Here is a 16,951-nt window from a genome sequence, read left to right on the forward strand (position 1 = left end):
AGGCCAGAGCCCACGGGGTACTTGGCACATCGGCTTTTGGAATGCTGAGTGCCCAGATGGGCTGGATTAGAGCAGAAAGCTACTGAGGAAGGAAGGCCATTAGAAAAGATGCCTCAGACGTGGTCCAGATGTGAAATTCTGACCTCGAGGCCAGAGTTCTTTCTCTAGAGGAGGCCAGACAGAAAGGCCGATGGAAGATGTCCCCATGGACGGCCCCTGGCCAGTCATCTCTGGTTACATGTGTGTATTCATCGGTGGTCTGCCTGTCTTTGTTGCAAGTCTCCCTGGGAATGACCTGGCTGTCTCATTCCTGTGTCCCAGGAGCGCCTGTTACACCACAAGGCTGTTAGCTCCTGTGGACACCCATCCTGGGTAGGCCTGTCAGAGGCCACACATAGATGGAATTCCTCAGCGGCAGGATCATTTCTAATCTGGAGTGAGTAACTGGGGGGAGGTGGAGTTGGGCTTCTCTCAAGGCCTAACCCCAGGCTTCTTCCAACTCAGAAGACTCTCTAACCCAGTTTCACTCTGAGCCTGGAGGACCCACTCTCCTCACCACCCTGGGCCTTGGAGCTTTTCTGCCTGGGTCCCCTTCATCTCAGCTTTTCAGCAGATGCTGATTCTCCTCTGACAGCAGTGGTGACGGCCTCAGTCCAGGGCACCACCAGGGCCCTCGCTCATATTCACTTTCCCCTTTCCTGTTGTTTATTCTGTCCCTCCCCCTGGCTGAGGATCACTGTGTTGGGTTTCTTGATCTCCCAGGAAGAAAGGCACCTGGCAACTCTGAGGAGGTGGCCACAGGCCTAGAGCTCAATCATAGCCGGAACATCCCTCCTCGGGAGCCATGGCTTATAGGGCCTTGTCTTGAGTGGGGCTGAGTTACGTGGGCTCCACTTTCCCTGCCTGCTCCCATCCTCCAGTATTCCAGGTCACTCAGAATATTATCCCTTTGCCCCCCCAAATTAATCCTAGACTGGGTGTCCACAGACATTTTCTGAAAAGGGCCCGAAAGCAAATATTTAGGTTTGGTGGATGTGAAAGTTTTTGTTTTAACCGCTCAAGTCTGCTTTTGCAGCATGGACACAGCCATAGACAATTACTCAGACATAGACGATGAACTCAGCTGTATCCCAATAAAATTGGGTAGACACTGAAATTTGAATGTCATGAATTATTGTTATTTTGATTGTTTAAAAAAATGTAAAAATCTCCAGTATTCAGTGCAATGCTGTTGACTATGGTCATTCTGGCCATTTGATCTCTAGACTTGTTCATCCCACATTAAGAAAAAAAAAAAAGAGGAGAAATCATCCTTGTTTCTTTGTTGTTGTTGGGGTTGTGTGTGTTTTTTTTTTTTTTCCTGCACGGCATGGCTTATGGGATCTTAGTTCCTTGATGAGGGATTAAATCCAGGACCATAGGAGTAAAAGTGCAGTGTTCTTCCCCTGGACTACTAGAGCACCGCCAGGAAAAATCACCCTTGGTTTGAGGGCCACAAGAACAAGAGTGAAGCCATAGTCTGACACCTGTTCTAGAACCCCAGGTTGGATAGGTGATTTCAAATCCTTTCTTAACTACCTGCTGTGGGACCCCAGGCAAACTCCAGTTCTGATGCCTCTGAAAGTCTCCGTTTCCTCATCTGCATAATGGAGATATTATCTACCTTGATGAGAACTGGAAACAGCACTCAGCAGTGCTGAGTGAAATGCAGGAACTCAATAAACAGGCCTTCCTTTTGTGGTCAAGTTTCAGCCTGAAGTGAGCACTTGATGTGCAAGGATGGAGCAGCTTCCTCTCAGTTCCCAGGGCCTGCCGGTGTCACCAGCGTGACTGTTTCTAGGGCTCAGGATACAGGTGTGTGTAAGATAGTCAGACATCATATCACAAGGCCACATGAGGACATCTTCCCTCGGAAGGTTTTGTGGCTTTGGGAACCGCTGGCCCCACAGAGCTTAGCTTAGAGCTTTGAACTTGAATGCAAAGAGATTGTTCCCACCTTCTCAGGACGGGGAGACTGCAGAATCCAAAAGATGGCACCCCCGATCGGCTTAGAGGCAGGGTCTGAGGGCTGGGAATGTGCATGGTGCTGATGCTTTGGCTGTAGTCAGAGTGGGAACGGTACCCTGTGATGTTTTCCATGGGGAGGTGGGCAGGGTGCCCCCCCACAAAAAAAGCAAGGGAGATGAATCTCAGGGGAGAGTTGGGGGTCATTTGTACAAACATTCCTTCCTTGGAGACCCTTTCCAGAGAGCTTTTTGGTTGTTTGGACCAAACCTGGAAGGTTGTATGTTTTAAGAGAAACCGCCTTTGTATCACTTTACACGGTGGTTCCACCATCTACATCCGGTTGGATAACCAGACCCCTCCACCCAAACCGGGGAGGCCCTCGGGAAGCTTCCCCCACCCCACCTGGGAGCGACCTGGGTCCACCTGCGTCTGTCCCTCTACAGTGTGACTTTCATCCCTAAGAGCATCTCCGCCATCCGGAGAGCTTGGGACCCTTGGTTGAGGCAGGCAGACCTCTCACTTCTTTGGGGAAGGGTTGGAGATTAGTAGAATGAGCTCAGGAGGAGTCTTTTACAGCCATAATCCCCTCTACTCAGAAATGAATGAGCTACATTTGTGGAACCAGAGACCTGGCTCCTAGATCTGGGCAGTCCTGAATGCAGGTGAATTCAAATGAAGCTCCAAAAGGCAGGCTTTCACTCTCTGGGAAATCAGTGGGGCAGGGGTGAAGAGGTGTGTGTGTGTGTGGTGGGGGGTGGGGGAGGTGGTGCAGGGTGGAAGCAAATCAAGAAAGTGTCTTGTTCCTCTGCTCAGCTTAAGGAAAAGGTGGCAGCTTGTATCACTAGGGATAGGAAATTCAAACGATGTTCAGCTGATAAACGCCAGAGTCCCTTTCAGCCCAAAATATGGGTTGTGTCATAAGGAGGTCATCAGAGGTGTCCCAACCCCCACAGGAGAAAGGGCACTGGGTCCCCTGGGCACCAGATAGAGTGGCAGCAGCAGGAACCCAGGCGAGAGACCCTCATGGGCTGAGAAACATTGGTCACCCCCTAAGAGAGATTCTGCAGGAAGCCAGAAATTCTTATCACACCCATACAAAACCACAGACACAAAACTTTGAAAGGTAGTACCAGTACCATTTTATTTAGTGTTGTAGGAAGTTTTTAGGTAACTTCTCAAAAACAAAAGCAAAGAAATTAAAAATTCCCAAAACAACAAGGCAGGAAATAAGAATTCTACAATCCAGAAATGCTGGATGAGCTTTCAATCAGAGGGAGGAAGAGGTCACGTCAGTAGCTCACACAATAGATACTGAGAAAACCACAGGGTTGAGATTGGTGTAGAAACTAGAGGGTAAGCTCTCTGCCCTCCCCGCAACGGCAACAGATCCTTCAGCCTTGAGGGACCATTCACCAGTGAATGGGTCTAAAAGAGAAAGGGCATAAGGAGTGAAGATCGCACCTAATTTTACAAGTTGCCTCTGGCCTTCAGTCTGGCAGGTGGCTAAGGGTCGTGGACCCTCCCCACTCCGTGCCCTTCTGAGCCCCCACTGTCAGCTGAGCTGGAAACCACACACGTATGCCAGTCACTGCCCACACACCCTCCACTCTGGGTCAATGGCTGTTCGTGTGGCGAAGGGCAGACTTTCTTGCTCTTCCATCCCACTACCCGGGGAGGCTGACCCACAGGAAATAAAAGAGGTGGGCAGGACATCTGTCAAAGCCCAACGACAGAGATGGTATGAAACAACTGGGCAAAGGATTGACTTTTTTTCCCCAGATGCTGACCTCTAATGGAAGTTCATCACAAGGTGTTTGGTATTTCACTGGATGCTTCCCTGAAGTACTGACTGGTCTTCTGGGGGTGGGTGGTGGGCAGCCAGGCAGGGCCAAGAAAGAGCTGCTCCTGCTTCTGCAGGGCATGGCCTCCTCCAAGGACCCATCAGTTCAGTGAGCATTCTCAGCAGCCAGAGGCTAAACCAGACTCTCCTGGTGCACACAGCTGGGTGTAAGCCCTCAGACCCATACCGGCTGCAGAAGCTCCAGCCCTCCAGTCCACCTGCCCCTGTGAACAGCCCAGAGCTGACTCCAGCTTTCCCAACTGAGTGCTCCCTCACAGTAGAGTCCTCAAGGACAGGTGTTAACCGGCATCCTTGAGAGGCGCAGGGATGCTACCCATGGAATTCTGTTCCAGCAGCTGGTAGAAACCAGACACTCTTGAAGTTGATTGTCCTTCATTCTCCAGAGTTCTCGAGTGGCATCTCAGAGCAGAGGAATTCACTCTCTTAAACACGGACCGGGACCCATTCCCGAGGTCCTAGCAGCAGATCTCCCACAACGAAAAGCTTTCGGGAAGAACTCGGGTCTCCACGTGAGCTCTTCTCAGGAGAAACCACTCAGCGCCCCTGCCACCCAGTACACGGGGGTAATCACAGTCCAAGTACACTGACATCAAGTACAAAACATTGCATATCAAATACATACACATATATCTCCAGAGTTCAAGCGAACATCCAGTTCTCTTTATAGGGATGTAAATAAATCTCGTAGCGCTACAAAAATACAAGTCGTCTGAGAGGTTTACAGTGGTCCCCAGTATGTAGGAGGGTATTAAATAAAACAGCTATCGATAATTAAAAGTGAATCAGTTCAATCAAGTTACAGTATCATCCTTCAGATTAAAGTGCTCTGGTATTAACTAATGTGGCAGCAGATGTGATCCTGAGAAGGAATCCCACTGCCAGTCATCTTGCCTCTTAACTTCAACACAAGAATGAACACAGAGAGATCTGTGTTTATAACTGCTCTCTCCTCAAGCCCTACCCACGCCCTTGGCCTATGACATTCTCTCCCGAGGAGAGATGTCGGGATTTGATGAGATTCTGTCTCAACTGGAACAACAACAAAAAATGAGTAATATAGAAAACATTCTCATATCGGGTTACTAACAATGAAATTACCTTTAGAGTCTGAGTTGTTTAGTTGCTAAGTCATGTCCGACTCTTTGTGACCCCGTGGACTGTAGCTCATCAGGCTCCTCTGTCCATGGGATTCTCTAGGCAAGAACACTGGAGTGGGCTGCCATTTCCTTCTCCAGGGGATCTTCCCAACCCAGGGATTGAACCCCCATCTCCTGCATTGGCAGGATTCTTTGCCGCTGAACCACCAGGGAAGCCCCGAAGAATCTGAACCGGTGATATTAGTTAAAAAGGGGTCCTAGTTTAAAAAAAAAAAAAAGTGTGTTAATCTAGTTTTAAAAACACAGCCATCTAAAAATAGATATCATCTTGCTCTTCACAATGTTATACTAAGGGGGGAAAATGCCAGGAAGCGCTGCCAAGGAAACCAGGGAGCCAAGCGAAGGCATGGGGGGAGAGGGCCAAGGGACCCCCTGCTGTGGCTCCACACCCCCCCCACCCCCACCCCCCCCCACCCCCTCCCCTGGTACAACCATTTTAGCAAGCACCTGGGGCACTTGATGCTAATCAAGGCACTGCCTTGGCCACTCCAGTCACAGGGATCCTGCGATCACCAGAGGAGGGGTTTTGACCAATTCCCTTGAGTGCAAAGTGACTCTAAGTCCCCTGGTCTGCTTCCCTCCATAGACACACACTCTCCATTGATAAAGAGCATATTTTAAAGGCTACTGTGGTGTAGAGGCTGATGTCTGGAAAAGGCGGCTTGTTATAAATCTCAAAGGCACACTGCACTCCTCTGCTCCAGTCGAAACAAAGGACTAAGTCCGAGGAGTCAAGTAGGTTTACATGGTATCAAAAATTTAGCATCTGCAGCCAAAATGCCACGCCTGAGCTATTCAAATGCCAAGAAGGTATGTGCAACACAGCCCCGATCGCCTGGTCCTTGTTATCTCACCTGCAGCTTTAAAGACCGGGGGGAGACGTACTTTAAAAATCTCAAAATCAAAGAAAGAAAATCCCAATGTTTAAAATACATTAATTAATACCCCCCAGTGCCATCTGAACCTCTGGGCCAGCATCAGATCTTATGACCATGTCTCCGGTCAGGCCATAAAATATTTACAACGTGGTTAAAGGCACAGTGGCATTTAAAAATAAAACCCTGGGAATGGACAGTGAAAAGATCCGTTGTAGTCATTGACCTGGCTTCCGTGGGTGGGAGGGACTCCTGCCAGATAACCTGGAAGGAAGATGGCAATCTGTGCCCGGCTCTCGGGCACAGCGAGTCCTCGGCCTCGGGAGCTGGTGGAGACAGACCCACGGCAGAGTCTCGATGCTGGAGGCTGGCGGATCACATCTTTCCTGCTTTTTTGCCAACCTGAGAGGGAACCCGGAGGATGTTCGGCGTCTCCTCCATGACCCTGACCAGCAGGTTGTCGATGTAGTCTTCCAGTTGGCGCACCTGACATTCCTTCTTGCTGATCGTTTCCTTCTGTTTGAGGACCAGCTGAATGAGCTCGTCGTGGGTCAGCTGCGCGTAGGCAAATGCGGGGTCCGAGGGCTTGTATTTCTTTGGTGGGGGGCGGGAAGCGGGGACGACAAGAAAATTGACAAAGTCAGCCAAGAGGTCAAACATCTCAGAGAAATACCGGGACTCCCTTGGTGATCCAGTAGCTAAGACTCCACGTTCCCAGTGCAGGGGACCCAGGTTCAGTCCCCAGCCAAGGAACTAGAGCCCACATCTGCAACTAAGAGTTCGCATGCCACAACTAAGATCCTGTGTGGCACAGCTAAAACCTGGCATAGCCAAATAAATAGATATTTATGAACAAATAACTATTTATACGTAAATAAAAGAAATACAGAAGAGGCAGCTTTTAGTGATTGAGTCTGTGATCTGAGTCTCCTGGGAATTCGTTTTCAATTTCCGTGGAAACCTATGACCAATGAAGCTTTCTGTAAAGGGCCAGAGAGTCAGTATCTCAGGCTGCACAGGCCACAGATGGCCTTTGCTGCACGTTCGTCTTTTGGTTTGGTTTTGGTTTTTTGTTTCATTACTTTTTCTTTTTCTTTTTTTTCCCTTTTGGTCCTACCATGAGGTTGGTATATTTAATTTATATTTCACTTATATGCAGAGTACATCATGAGAAATGCTGGGCTGGATGAAGCAGAAGCTGGAATCAAGATTGCTGGGAGAAATATCAATAACCTCAGATATGCAGATGACACCACTCTTATGGCAGAAAGTGAAGAACTAAAGAGCCTCCTGATGAAAGTGAAAGAGGAGAGTGAAAAAGTTGGCTTAAAACTCAACATTCAGAGAATTAAGATCATGGCATCCAGTCCCATCACTTCATGGCAAATAGATGGGGAAACAATGGAAACAGTGACAGACTTTATTTTCTTGGGCTCCAAAATCACTGCAGATGGTGACTGCAGCCATGAAATTAAAAGACGCTTGCTCCTTGTTAGAAAAGTTATGACCAACCTAGATAGCATATTAAAAAGCAGAGACATTATTTTGCCAACAAAGTCCGTCTAGTCAAAGCTACGGTTTTTCCAGTAGTCATGTATGGATGTGAAAGTTGGACTATAAAGAAAGCTGAGCGCAGAAGAATTGATGCCTTTGAACTGTGGTGTTGGAGAAGATTCTTGAGAGTCCCTTGGACTGCAAGATCCAACCAGTCCATCCTAAAGGAAATCAGTCCTGAAAATTCATTGGAAGGACTGATGCTGAAGCTGAAGCTCTGATACTTTGGCTACCTGATATGAAGAACGGATTCATTGGAAAAGACCCCAATGCTGGGAAAGATTGAAGGCAGAAGGGGGTGACAGAGGATGAGATAGTTGGATGGCATCACTGACTCAATGGACATGAGTTTGGGTAAACTCCAGGAGTTGGTGATGGACAGGGAGGCCTGGCATGCTGCAGTCCATGCCGTCGCAAAGAGTTGGACACGACTGAGCAACTGAACTGAACTGAACTGTGGTTGGTGGGATCTTATTTCCCCACCAGGGATTGAACCCGGGCCCTTGGCAGTGAAAGTGCAGAGTCCTAACCACTGGACCGCTGGGGAACGACCGATTTAAAGTGTGAAAATCATACTTGAGTCACAGGCTGCAGACCCCTGGACCAGCCTCTAGGCCTGGGGTTTAGAGATGTCACGACTGGAGGTCTGTGAACACCAGAACTGGCACAACCAGGTATCCAAGCGGACCCGAGCCCCAGGCTGAGGGGACCCGTGAAGAAACGCTAGTGGCAGACGACGCTAGGAAACACTCTCCTCCCAGTACAATACGTGAACATTTATCCCAGACAGACTGCTACTGCCTCCACTAGGCTCAAGAGACCTGCAATTAGGAGGACGGCCTGGGAGACCCCAGTCTAAGTCATCTCACTCTCAAAACCTATGCAGAGTCAAAGCCAAGGGCCACCACACAGCCACTGGTGGCGCCCCCTGGGGGTCCAGTGGCTGCAGCCGGGGCTGAGCGGCCGCCCCACTCCTGACCAGAGTAGGAGCCCCAGGGATTGCGATCATCACCTGGGAGGCCTGGAGTCTGACTGCACACTGCTCAGGCCCCAACCACAAGGAGACACAAGATGAGCGTTATGTAAACTAACACGTGGTACCAAGTCTCCAGAGAGATGGAGGAAATAAAAAAAAAAAACCAAACTAACTTCTCCTGAAGTCTGTGACTCAGGTTCGAAAGTTGAAAGAGACGAGGTTGTGGGGCAACCTCAAGACAGTTTTGCCTGCGGAACTCCGAGGTAATCATGGTTTCACCACCGTGCGGGTCAAACAGTTTTACTGAGAAAGGCCTAGAACTACCTGCTCCAAGAAGCAGTCACGGCAGGAGCAGGCGAACCTCGACACAGCATGAGAGAAGGCCCTGTTCGGTTCAGTGATGCAAACTGCCCGCACGCCAGCCAGAGTCCCAGAGAAATTCTGTCCCTCTTGTCCTGGCTACAGCACAATGATGGCTACTAACTTAGAAACTCCTGATGCTTCCATACATGCAGCAGGAGGCCTAGAAATAGGTGAGATGGTGGTGTTTGTTTAGTTGCTAAGTCGCGTCTTACTCTTTTGCGACCCCATGGACTGTAGCCCGCCAGGCTCTTCTGTCCATGGAATTTCCCAGGCAAGAATACCGGAGTGGGTTGCCATTTCCTCCTCCAGGGGATCTTTCTGACCCAGGGATCAACCTATGTCTTCTGCATTGCAGGTGGGTTCTTTACCACTGAGCCACTAGGGAAGCCCCTGAGATACTTGTCAAAAACTGTGTCTCATTTTTAATTTTTTTTTTTTTTTTTTTTTTAGCTTGTTGAAGGCAGACACTCACAGGGTCCCCCTCTCTGGACCTCCATCATCCTATTTGTGACTTTCAAAACAACCCTTTCAAAAAAGTTGCATTTCTGGGAAAGAACTCTGGAGATTGGTTGTGCAACAATAGGAATGCCCTTAACACTGCTGAAAATGGACACTTTAAATACAGTTGAGGGGGTAAATTTTATGTTTATTTTATCACAATTTTTTTTTCAAAGTGGCATGTCTGTTTACATATCCTACCAAGAAAACAAGTAGTCTTTGTAAAAACAATAGCCAAGAATATATCCTCAAGGAGTTTTAGATTATACTTCTGTCACAGAAAGATTTTATCTGTTCAACAATATTGATTACAGGACTTCCTGGGTGGCGCGGTGGATAGAAAGGCAATGCAGAGACATGGGTCCCACCCCTGGTCGGGGAAGATCCCACATGCCGTGGAGCGACTGAACCTGCATACCGCAACTGCTGAGCCCGTGGCCTAGGCCCCGCCAGGCACGACCACCGGAGCCCACACGCCCCAGACCTGTGCTCCCACTGGAGAAGCCCCGGCAGTGAGAAGCCACGGGGAAGAGCAGCCCCTGCTCGCGGCAACTAGAGAGAGCCCTCGGGCAGCAACGAAGACCCAGGGCAGCCGAAAATAAATAAGTAACCTCCTCTTAAAAAAAAAAAAAACATACTGATTACAGAAGACGTTCGCAGGAGCATCTGGGAGATAGAAGCAGAGGCTGACACCTGGAGGGAGAGTGCTCCTCGAGAGGAGGCGCCAGGTCCCCACAGGGTCTGACACACCCGGGGCTTCACCTGAGGTGCAGGGCGTCAGGGTCCAGGGGGACAGGACGTGCTCCAGGAGCTGGACAAACCAGAGGCCGTGGCTGCCTGGGTGATGGGGGCAAGCTTCAAAGATGGAGTAGTAACCTCTGCCCCAGACTCTGAAGATGAATTAACATTAATTTTCTGTTCATGTTTGACAGAAAACAACAAAGTTCTGTGAGGCAATTATCCTTCGATTAAAAATTAATTTTTTAAAAAATTAATTTTGCCCGCAATAACAGAATCGTGTTTTGAACTGTGAAAAAAAATATATTTATTTATCATAGAAAATCTCAAATCCAGAAGAAGGGAAAAAATTATCACCCATAACTCCAACACTTAACACTTGGGTCTCATTGGTAATGGGCGTTCTTTGTGATAACTTTAGCCTCATACAGAATCAAGTTTTATGGCTTTTGAAAATTGGGTATTTTGTGAGCATTTTCCCATCATTAAATTTTAGAAAAATTGCTTTTTAAATGGATGTTTTAAACTTAATTGTATTTTAACCATATCTCTGTTGCTGGTCATTTAAGTTGGTTTCAGTTTTCACAATTATATAAGAACACATTTAAAGGCGTGAACATAAATCTTTGGTCATATCCCTACACACTTCCCTAAGACCAAGGCACAGAACTGAAGTGGCATGCACACTTAAGATAACTCCTGAGTGTTAGTCGCTTAGTCGTGTCCGACTCTTTGTGACCCCATGGACTATAGCCCACTAGGCTCTTCTGTCCATGGGATTTTCGAGGCAAGAATATTGGAGAGGGTTGCCATTCCCTTCTCCAAGGGATCTTCCTGACCCAAGGATCAAACCCAGGTCTCCTCCTCTGCAGGCAGACTCTCTTCCATCTAAGCCGCCAGGGAAGACTAGCGGGACCTCCTACAAAATGTCAAACAGGTCTTCCATTTGGATTCTGTAATCTGAAGAAGAAATGATGCAGGACTTTGAAATCATCAGAAATTCCTATTTATGTGACGACTAAAAAAATTAAAAAGCAATCCAGCAGTCACAGAAAGTAAGCAAGGGCCATGGAGAGGAAGAGGTGCAAAGAAAACACCCATCAACTCAGGAAACGATAGTGCCCATTGGCACATGTTTCCTTCCAGGACTTTCACATTGGACTTTTCCCCCATCGTTTTACCAAGAATGACGTATATTCACGCTGGTCTCCCACTCTCCCCATATAATTTGACAGAAGACTTTTTGGCTCTAGTTGGCTGTGTTATTTTTAAATGGAAGTGTGAAAGCCACCTGAATAAATAATACATTCCTAGTTATTAATCATCTATAAAAGATGGTGGCCCTAACACAATAACCAAAAAAGAAAAGAAAAAAGCCATTATAGTAACGATTCAGCTAGGTTTTCATAACTTTAGCCATGCAGTTTCTTTCCCTAACCTCTCTCTCACTTTGCAACATTCCAAAGAGTAGTTATTTTCGTAAGTACTGTTTATGCCTTGGTACAAAGCACCTATTCTATGGCCGGCCAATGGCAGTCTCCAGGAACCTTTCCATATTTACTCAGAGGAGTTACCAGGTCTGGTCCGGGACCAACAGCTCTGTTACAGCCAGGCAGAGGGGCAGCAGTGGGGCTTACAGATCAGGAGCAACATAAGTAACGGTTGCCTTGGTTTTAAGGCAAGTTACTGTCAGTCGGGGCCCGGAGATAAGCCCCTGATTAAGTGAGCTTGGACGAGTAAACAGAGCAGGGGACCAAGGGTCTTGCTGACTTCCCGAAAGCTAGGTGTTTGTTTCTCTTTGGAGCCAAGCTGCATTCCACTGTTAAAGGAAGAGGGGTGGGGAGCTGCGAAATGACCCTGGTTTTCATTATCGTCCCTTTCGTCCTGTTCTTTTGCCCCATTTCCTGGTAAATATCATGCATGCCAGGAAGACAAGGGCTGCTTCTCCTAACACAGCCAAAGAAGCCAGCCAAGCCGGGCTGGGGAAGTTACAGCCAGTCCATCTTTAGGCTCGGGCTGAAAGACCATAGGTACACAATTCTGGATACAGCCGATCATTTTCAGGCTGATGCCCTGTTAGCACGGACTACAGGGAGGAGATGGCAAGATGGCTGGAAAATGCTAAGTGGTTTTCAGCAACAGTTTCTTATCACCACTCTGCCTCTTGACCCAGAACTCAGATCTCTGGCTTTCAGTGGACAACCTTCAGCCCAGTTGCTAGAGGCAAAGGTGCAACAGAGCCAGAGGCATCAGCCATCACCCCGCACTTAAAAATACCTGCAGGAGTGAAGGAGATGTGAGCAAAAGTTTTGTTTTTAAAAAACACAAAAACTGGGACTTCCCTGGTGGTCCAGTGGTTTAGAGTCCGTGCTTCCACTGCAAGGGGCATAGGTTCGATCCCTAATCAGGGAACTTAGATCCTGTATGCTAAGTGGTGTGCCCCCGAATTGCCCCCAAAAACAGAAAAAAAACCCCACAAAAACTATTTGACATCCTGGAGTCCGTGGGACTGTACAATCTATGATTAAGTGAAACTTCTAGACATCTGCAGTAAAACAGAAATGAAGTTTATGTCTCCCAACTGTAGTCTGCAGGGTCGGTTAGGAAACACAACGTGTTTCCACGTGCCTGAAACACAACACATCTCCTCTCATTAACAGTCCCCTGTCACTCAGTAGATCATTCTCCTCCGTCCCTGTGACAATGAGCCAAAGACAAAGAGGTTGGTAGCAAGGCAGGACTCAATCCCTCTGGTTCTAGAACCGGAAAGGGCAGGATGGAGACACTCTCCCCAGCAGAACTCATGGGGGTGAGAGGTGGGGGGTGGTTTTGGTTTTGGGGGGAGGAGCTGCTTTTTTCAGTGGTAGCCACTCAAGCTTTTTACAGGGCAGAGATCCTCTCATCAAGCAATAGTCTTCCTGGAAATTCAGCTTAAGGAAATCAACTACAAGAAGGGGAAAGTCCTATGCAAGAAACTATGGACTACAGTGTTATTCATATCGAAAAACAGAGAACAAGCTAAATAGCCAATTACCCAACTGGGGAGTGGGCAAGTACAGACGAGCATAACCATTTCAAAGAATAATTAAGTAGCAACGTGCAGAAGTGTGCATGATAAAAACTAAGCCAACAAGACGATTTCAGAGAGTTTCCACACAGGCAATGGGGCTGGAGACCCATCCTTCTGCTACTATCTTACATTCATCAGTGGACATTGAGGCCTATGAACCAGAAGTTGATAAAGAGCAGGAGGTTGCATGGCCTGAAATGAATTCCTCACATATTTCCTACTAACTGTGAAGGGGAAAAAACAGCTACTCTGCACTGAAGAACCCAGTGGACACCACCTAACCTAAGTCACCAAGTTAACACCCCACTAAGAGGACAGGGTGCCATGGGCCCTTTACACGACACACTGGGAAGGGCGTGTTTTTCCTGTAGTTAATACCTGCCGAGAAGACCCAGCCTCCACCAAACCACGAGTAGACGTCAGGCAAAGCCAAATGGGAAAATTCTACCAAACAACTGTTCTAAACTCTTGAAAAAGGTCAACGTCTCCAAAGACAAAAAAAGGTGAGGAACCGTTCCAGAGTAAAGGAGATCCTCGAGACAAGATATCAGGGTCTCTTGGTGACCCTGGACTGGGAAACAAAGAAGAAAGGCCACCACTGGGACAAACTGGTGACATTGAAATACGGACAACGGATGAGAAAACAGTGTGATATGCCTGTTAAATTTCTTCATTTTGATAAGTACCCTTATTCTTAGGAATTACACACTTAAGTATTTAGGGGTAAAAGGAGCATGACGTGGGCAAGTTACTCTCAAATAATTCAGGGGGGAAAAGTGTATGTACATACAAAGAGAATGGAGAAGGAGAGGGTGAGCGTGATAAAGCAAATCTGGTGAAATGCCAATAAGCTGGTGGATTGGGGTGAAAGGCGTACAGGAGTTCTTTGTGCTACGCTTGCAACTTTTCTCAAGTTTGAAATCACTTCAGAATAAAGTTACAAGAAAAGGCTATCTGTGCCACAGTTACAACTACAAGAATTTTACCTTCTTGCCAAAAGATACGAAAGGACGCATGGGGAAAAGGAGAATGTCTGTTTGCATGACCCGGGGTGGGGGGGTGGGAGGTGACATATTCTTCTCATTAAAAAGAAGTACTGGTTGCCAATCGTGTTGCTTCACACACACACACACACACACACACACACACAAATCCAACAACAGCCAAATGACTATGAGGGGAAAAATTGAGTATGCCATGGGAGATGTAGGGGCTTCCAAAGATCATCCAAAGACAGAGATGTGTGGTTGAGTCATCCCGGGGTTCCCCACCACCCCCGGGAGCTGTCTGCCGTGGAGACTCAGACTAACCTGCCTGCTCCCAGAAAAGACATACCTTCATCCCGGCTTCGTTGATCAAGTTCTCACTCACGATCGCGGTAGTTCCCGAGGTGGAGTTAGAGACCTTGGGGGCTGTCGTGTTCATCGGCTTCACGGGATGAAGTCTGGAAGAGAAGGGGGAAAGGACCCTTAGACCTGCGGGAACCACAACACCGAGGGACCACCTCTCTCGGGGGTGGGGGGGTGGGTGGCAACCAGCGAGGCAGGCAGCAGGGGAGCCTGGAGACACGCGCAGAGCCCTGGAGCCCTGCAGAGCTCCAACAGACAAGCCAGCTTCCCACCGGGTGGGGTTTTCATAGAGTAAGCTGTCCACCCGGCTGGTTTTTCCCACTCAAGTCTCAGCTGGCCTCTGAGACCAGGAAAGAAAACTCGGCTCCTGATGCTTCTCTGCAAGGAGAGCTCCATATCAGACAGGGCAGGACAATCCCCACTCTGTCTCAGGATGGCCGCTGCTGCGACGTTCTTGCTCCAAGACACAGGGGTGTCGTCTCTGGGGGGCTCCCAGCCCAGGGGACGGCCTTGCCAAAGACGCTCTGCTGTCAACACCAGGGGGACACGCACTGCCAGGACAGCTGTGCATGAGCAGGCCCTCACGCCTGGAGACAGAAGCAGGGGTGGGGAGTCGGGGCAGGGGGGCTGGCTTACACTCCCGAGGACAGTTCCCCCCGGTCCACACCGGCTCTCACCTGTGCTTGGCCGGCCTGCTTCCAGTGCTCGGCTGTGTCTCTGAGGGGGAGACCCGGGCCTGAAGAAGCGGCTTCCTCTTGCCGGGATTTTCCACGTTACCCGCGGAGCCCTCGGCTGTTGCTTTTTTTTGAGATTCTGCTGTATTGGTATGGGGGGTGTCAGAGTGTGCAGAGGGGGTAAAGGAGTGTGTGGCAGGAAGCGGGGGAGGGGTGGGGGAGCTGGACACAGGGGACCCCAGGGCAGCGGCTGGAGGCCGAGGCGGGCTCCCATCTCCGGCTGGTCCTGCCTTCCCGCCATTGCTGCCGGGTCCTGGGGTCTGTTCTACAGAAGCCGGGGCGGTTGCTCCCGGCGTGGGGTCATGCAGGCTTCCTGCTGCTGACCCGCCAGCCTCCTCACTGGGCGTCCTCTCCCCCTCAAGCTGGACAGGCCCCGTGCTGGAGGACAGAGCCCCTCCTCCCCAGCCTGCCACCAGGGCCGCCCCTCCGCCACCTTCAGGCTGATCGCCTCTCTCGTCCTCCGACTCAACCTCTGGGATGGAGGGCAGGGTCAGGTCCAGATGGGCCACGCCTGGGGGCTTGGCCTCACAGGGGGCCTGGAGGCCCCGCAGGGGGTCGGACAGCAGACCTTCATGGTCACTGGCTTTGCTCTGGTTCCATGCCATCCGGGTGTTGTCTCCCTGACTCCTGAAGAGGGGACCAACCCTCCCTGAGCCGATCGTCGGCTGGGGACCCCCTGAGAAGCTCCCCTTGGAGGAGGGGCAGGGAGTGTGAGTCGCCAGGGCCGGGAGCCGCGGTCCGGTCACGGCCGCCCCCTCCTGGGAGTCTCCCATGTCCATCGCGTTTCTGGGAGTGGCCTCTGGTGGCGTTGGCTCCTGTGGGACCCCTCTGTCCCCATGAACCAGCCTGGGGTTCTCCTCCCCAGCCTCTTCTGTGGAGAGCTTCTTGGAAAACAGCGCCTGCTTCTTGGTATCCTTTCCGCCACCACGGGCATCCGGATCCATCTCTTCATGTCCCTGCGTCATCGCGGAGTCGGGTGTGGGGGCCGACTCCCCCGTGTGGAGGCGGGGCGCCATTTCTTTAACTGCAGGACTCAGCCTGCCACCCCCACCTGCATCCTTCGCAGAGTCTGGGTCCTCCCTGCTTGGGGGCTTTCCAGCGGGGCTGCCCCTCCTGCCTCTCCCGGGCGCAAGGGCAGATGCTACTTCTCGGGCCTCGTCCGATGAAGCGATATCACTTTGTTGTTCCTGCCAGGGAGACCCCAGAAGCCCTCCTTCTTGTCCCTCTTCAGGCTGTGTCCGGAGAGACTGTGCCAGGTCGTTAGTACTGGTCTTCTCTGGTGAATAGTCTTCCCTCCCTCCAGTCAGCGGAACGGGTGTCTGCTTGGAAAGCAAGCCCACAGCGTGGAGATCAATATTTGGAACTCGGGTCTGAGTCTCCTTTTCCAACTCTAGTTCCAGGAGCGAAGGCGGTTCTTCGGAGCTGGCTTGGCCCGGGTCTGCAGAGGGCCAGTTCTTAATTGGGGTGGATGTGGAGATGGGGGCCGCTATGGGAGAGGAGATAGAGGAGGAGCCCGAAGGGGACTCAGAGGATGGTGTCTCTGAGTCATGCCCCGTTTTAGAAGAGACAGGTACCTGCCCAGAGCCGGAAGCGAGAGTGGAAAGAAAGAGGGGGGAGTTAGTGGAAGGAGGGGGCCTGGGTGCGGGCCGAGCCTCTGGAGACACTTCCGGCCTGCAAAAAGGACAAAATAAAACCTGCAGGTCAGTTGCAGATGCAACATGAGAGGCAAGAGATATGTAAAACTATAGTCTTTCCAAAGATGAGAACTC

General features: G+C 49.9%; 1 protein-coding gene across 4 annotated transcripts in view; it reads right to left on the reverse strand.

The window, feature by feature from the left end:
- Window positions 1-3,122: 3,122 nt before the first annotated feature.
- RAB11FIP1 (RAB11 family interacting protein 1) overlaps window positions 3,123-16,951 on the reverse strand; it is a 39,235-nt gene continuing 25,406 nt past the window's right edge. For 3 of the 4 annotated variants that reach the window (XM_061404468.1, XM_061404467.1, XM_061404469.1), the window contains exons 4-6: window positions 15,126-16,853; window positions 14,435-14,543; window positions 3,123-6,494 (exon numbers count right to left, since the gene is read on the reverse strand). In XM_061404468.1, the coding sequence (XP_061260452.1) occupies window positions 6,276-6,494; window positions 14,435-14,543; window positions 15,126-16,853 (2,056 nt within the window). In that variant the 3' untranslated portion in view covers window positions 3,123-6,275. The remainder of the gene's footprint in view (window positions 6,495-14,434; window positions 14,544-15,125; window positions 16,854-16,951) is intronic. The other variant, XM_061404470.1, reaches the window with a different exon arrangement.

The sequence above is a fragment of the Bos javanicus genome, chromosome 27 (genome assembly GCF_032452875.1).
Source record: "Bos javanicus breed banteng chromosome 27, ARS-OSU_banteng_1.0, whole genome shotgun sequence".
Lineage (NCBI taxonomy): Eukaryota > Metazoa > Chordata > Mammalia > Artiodactyla > Bovidae > Bos > Bos javanicus.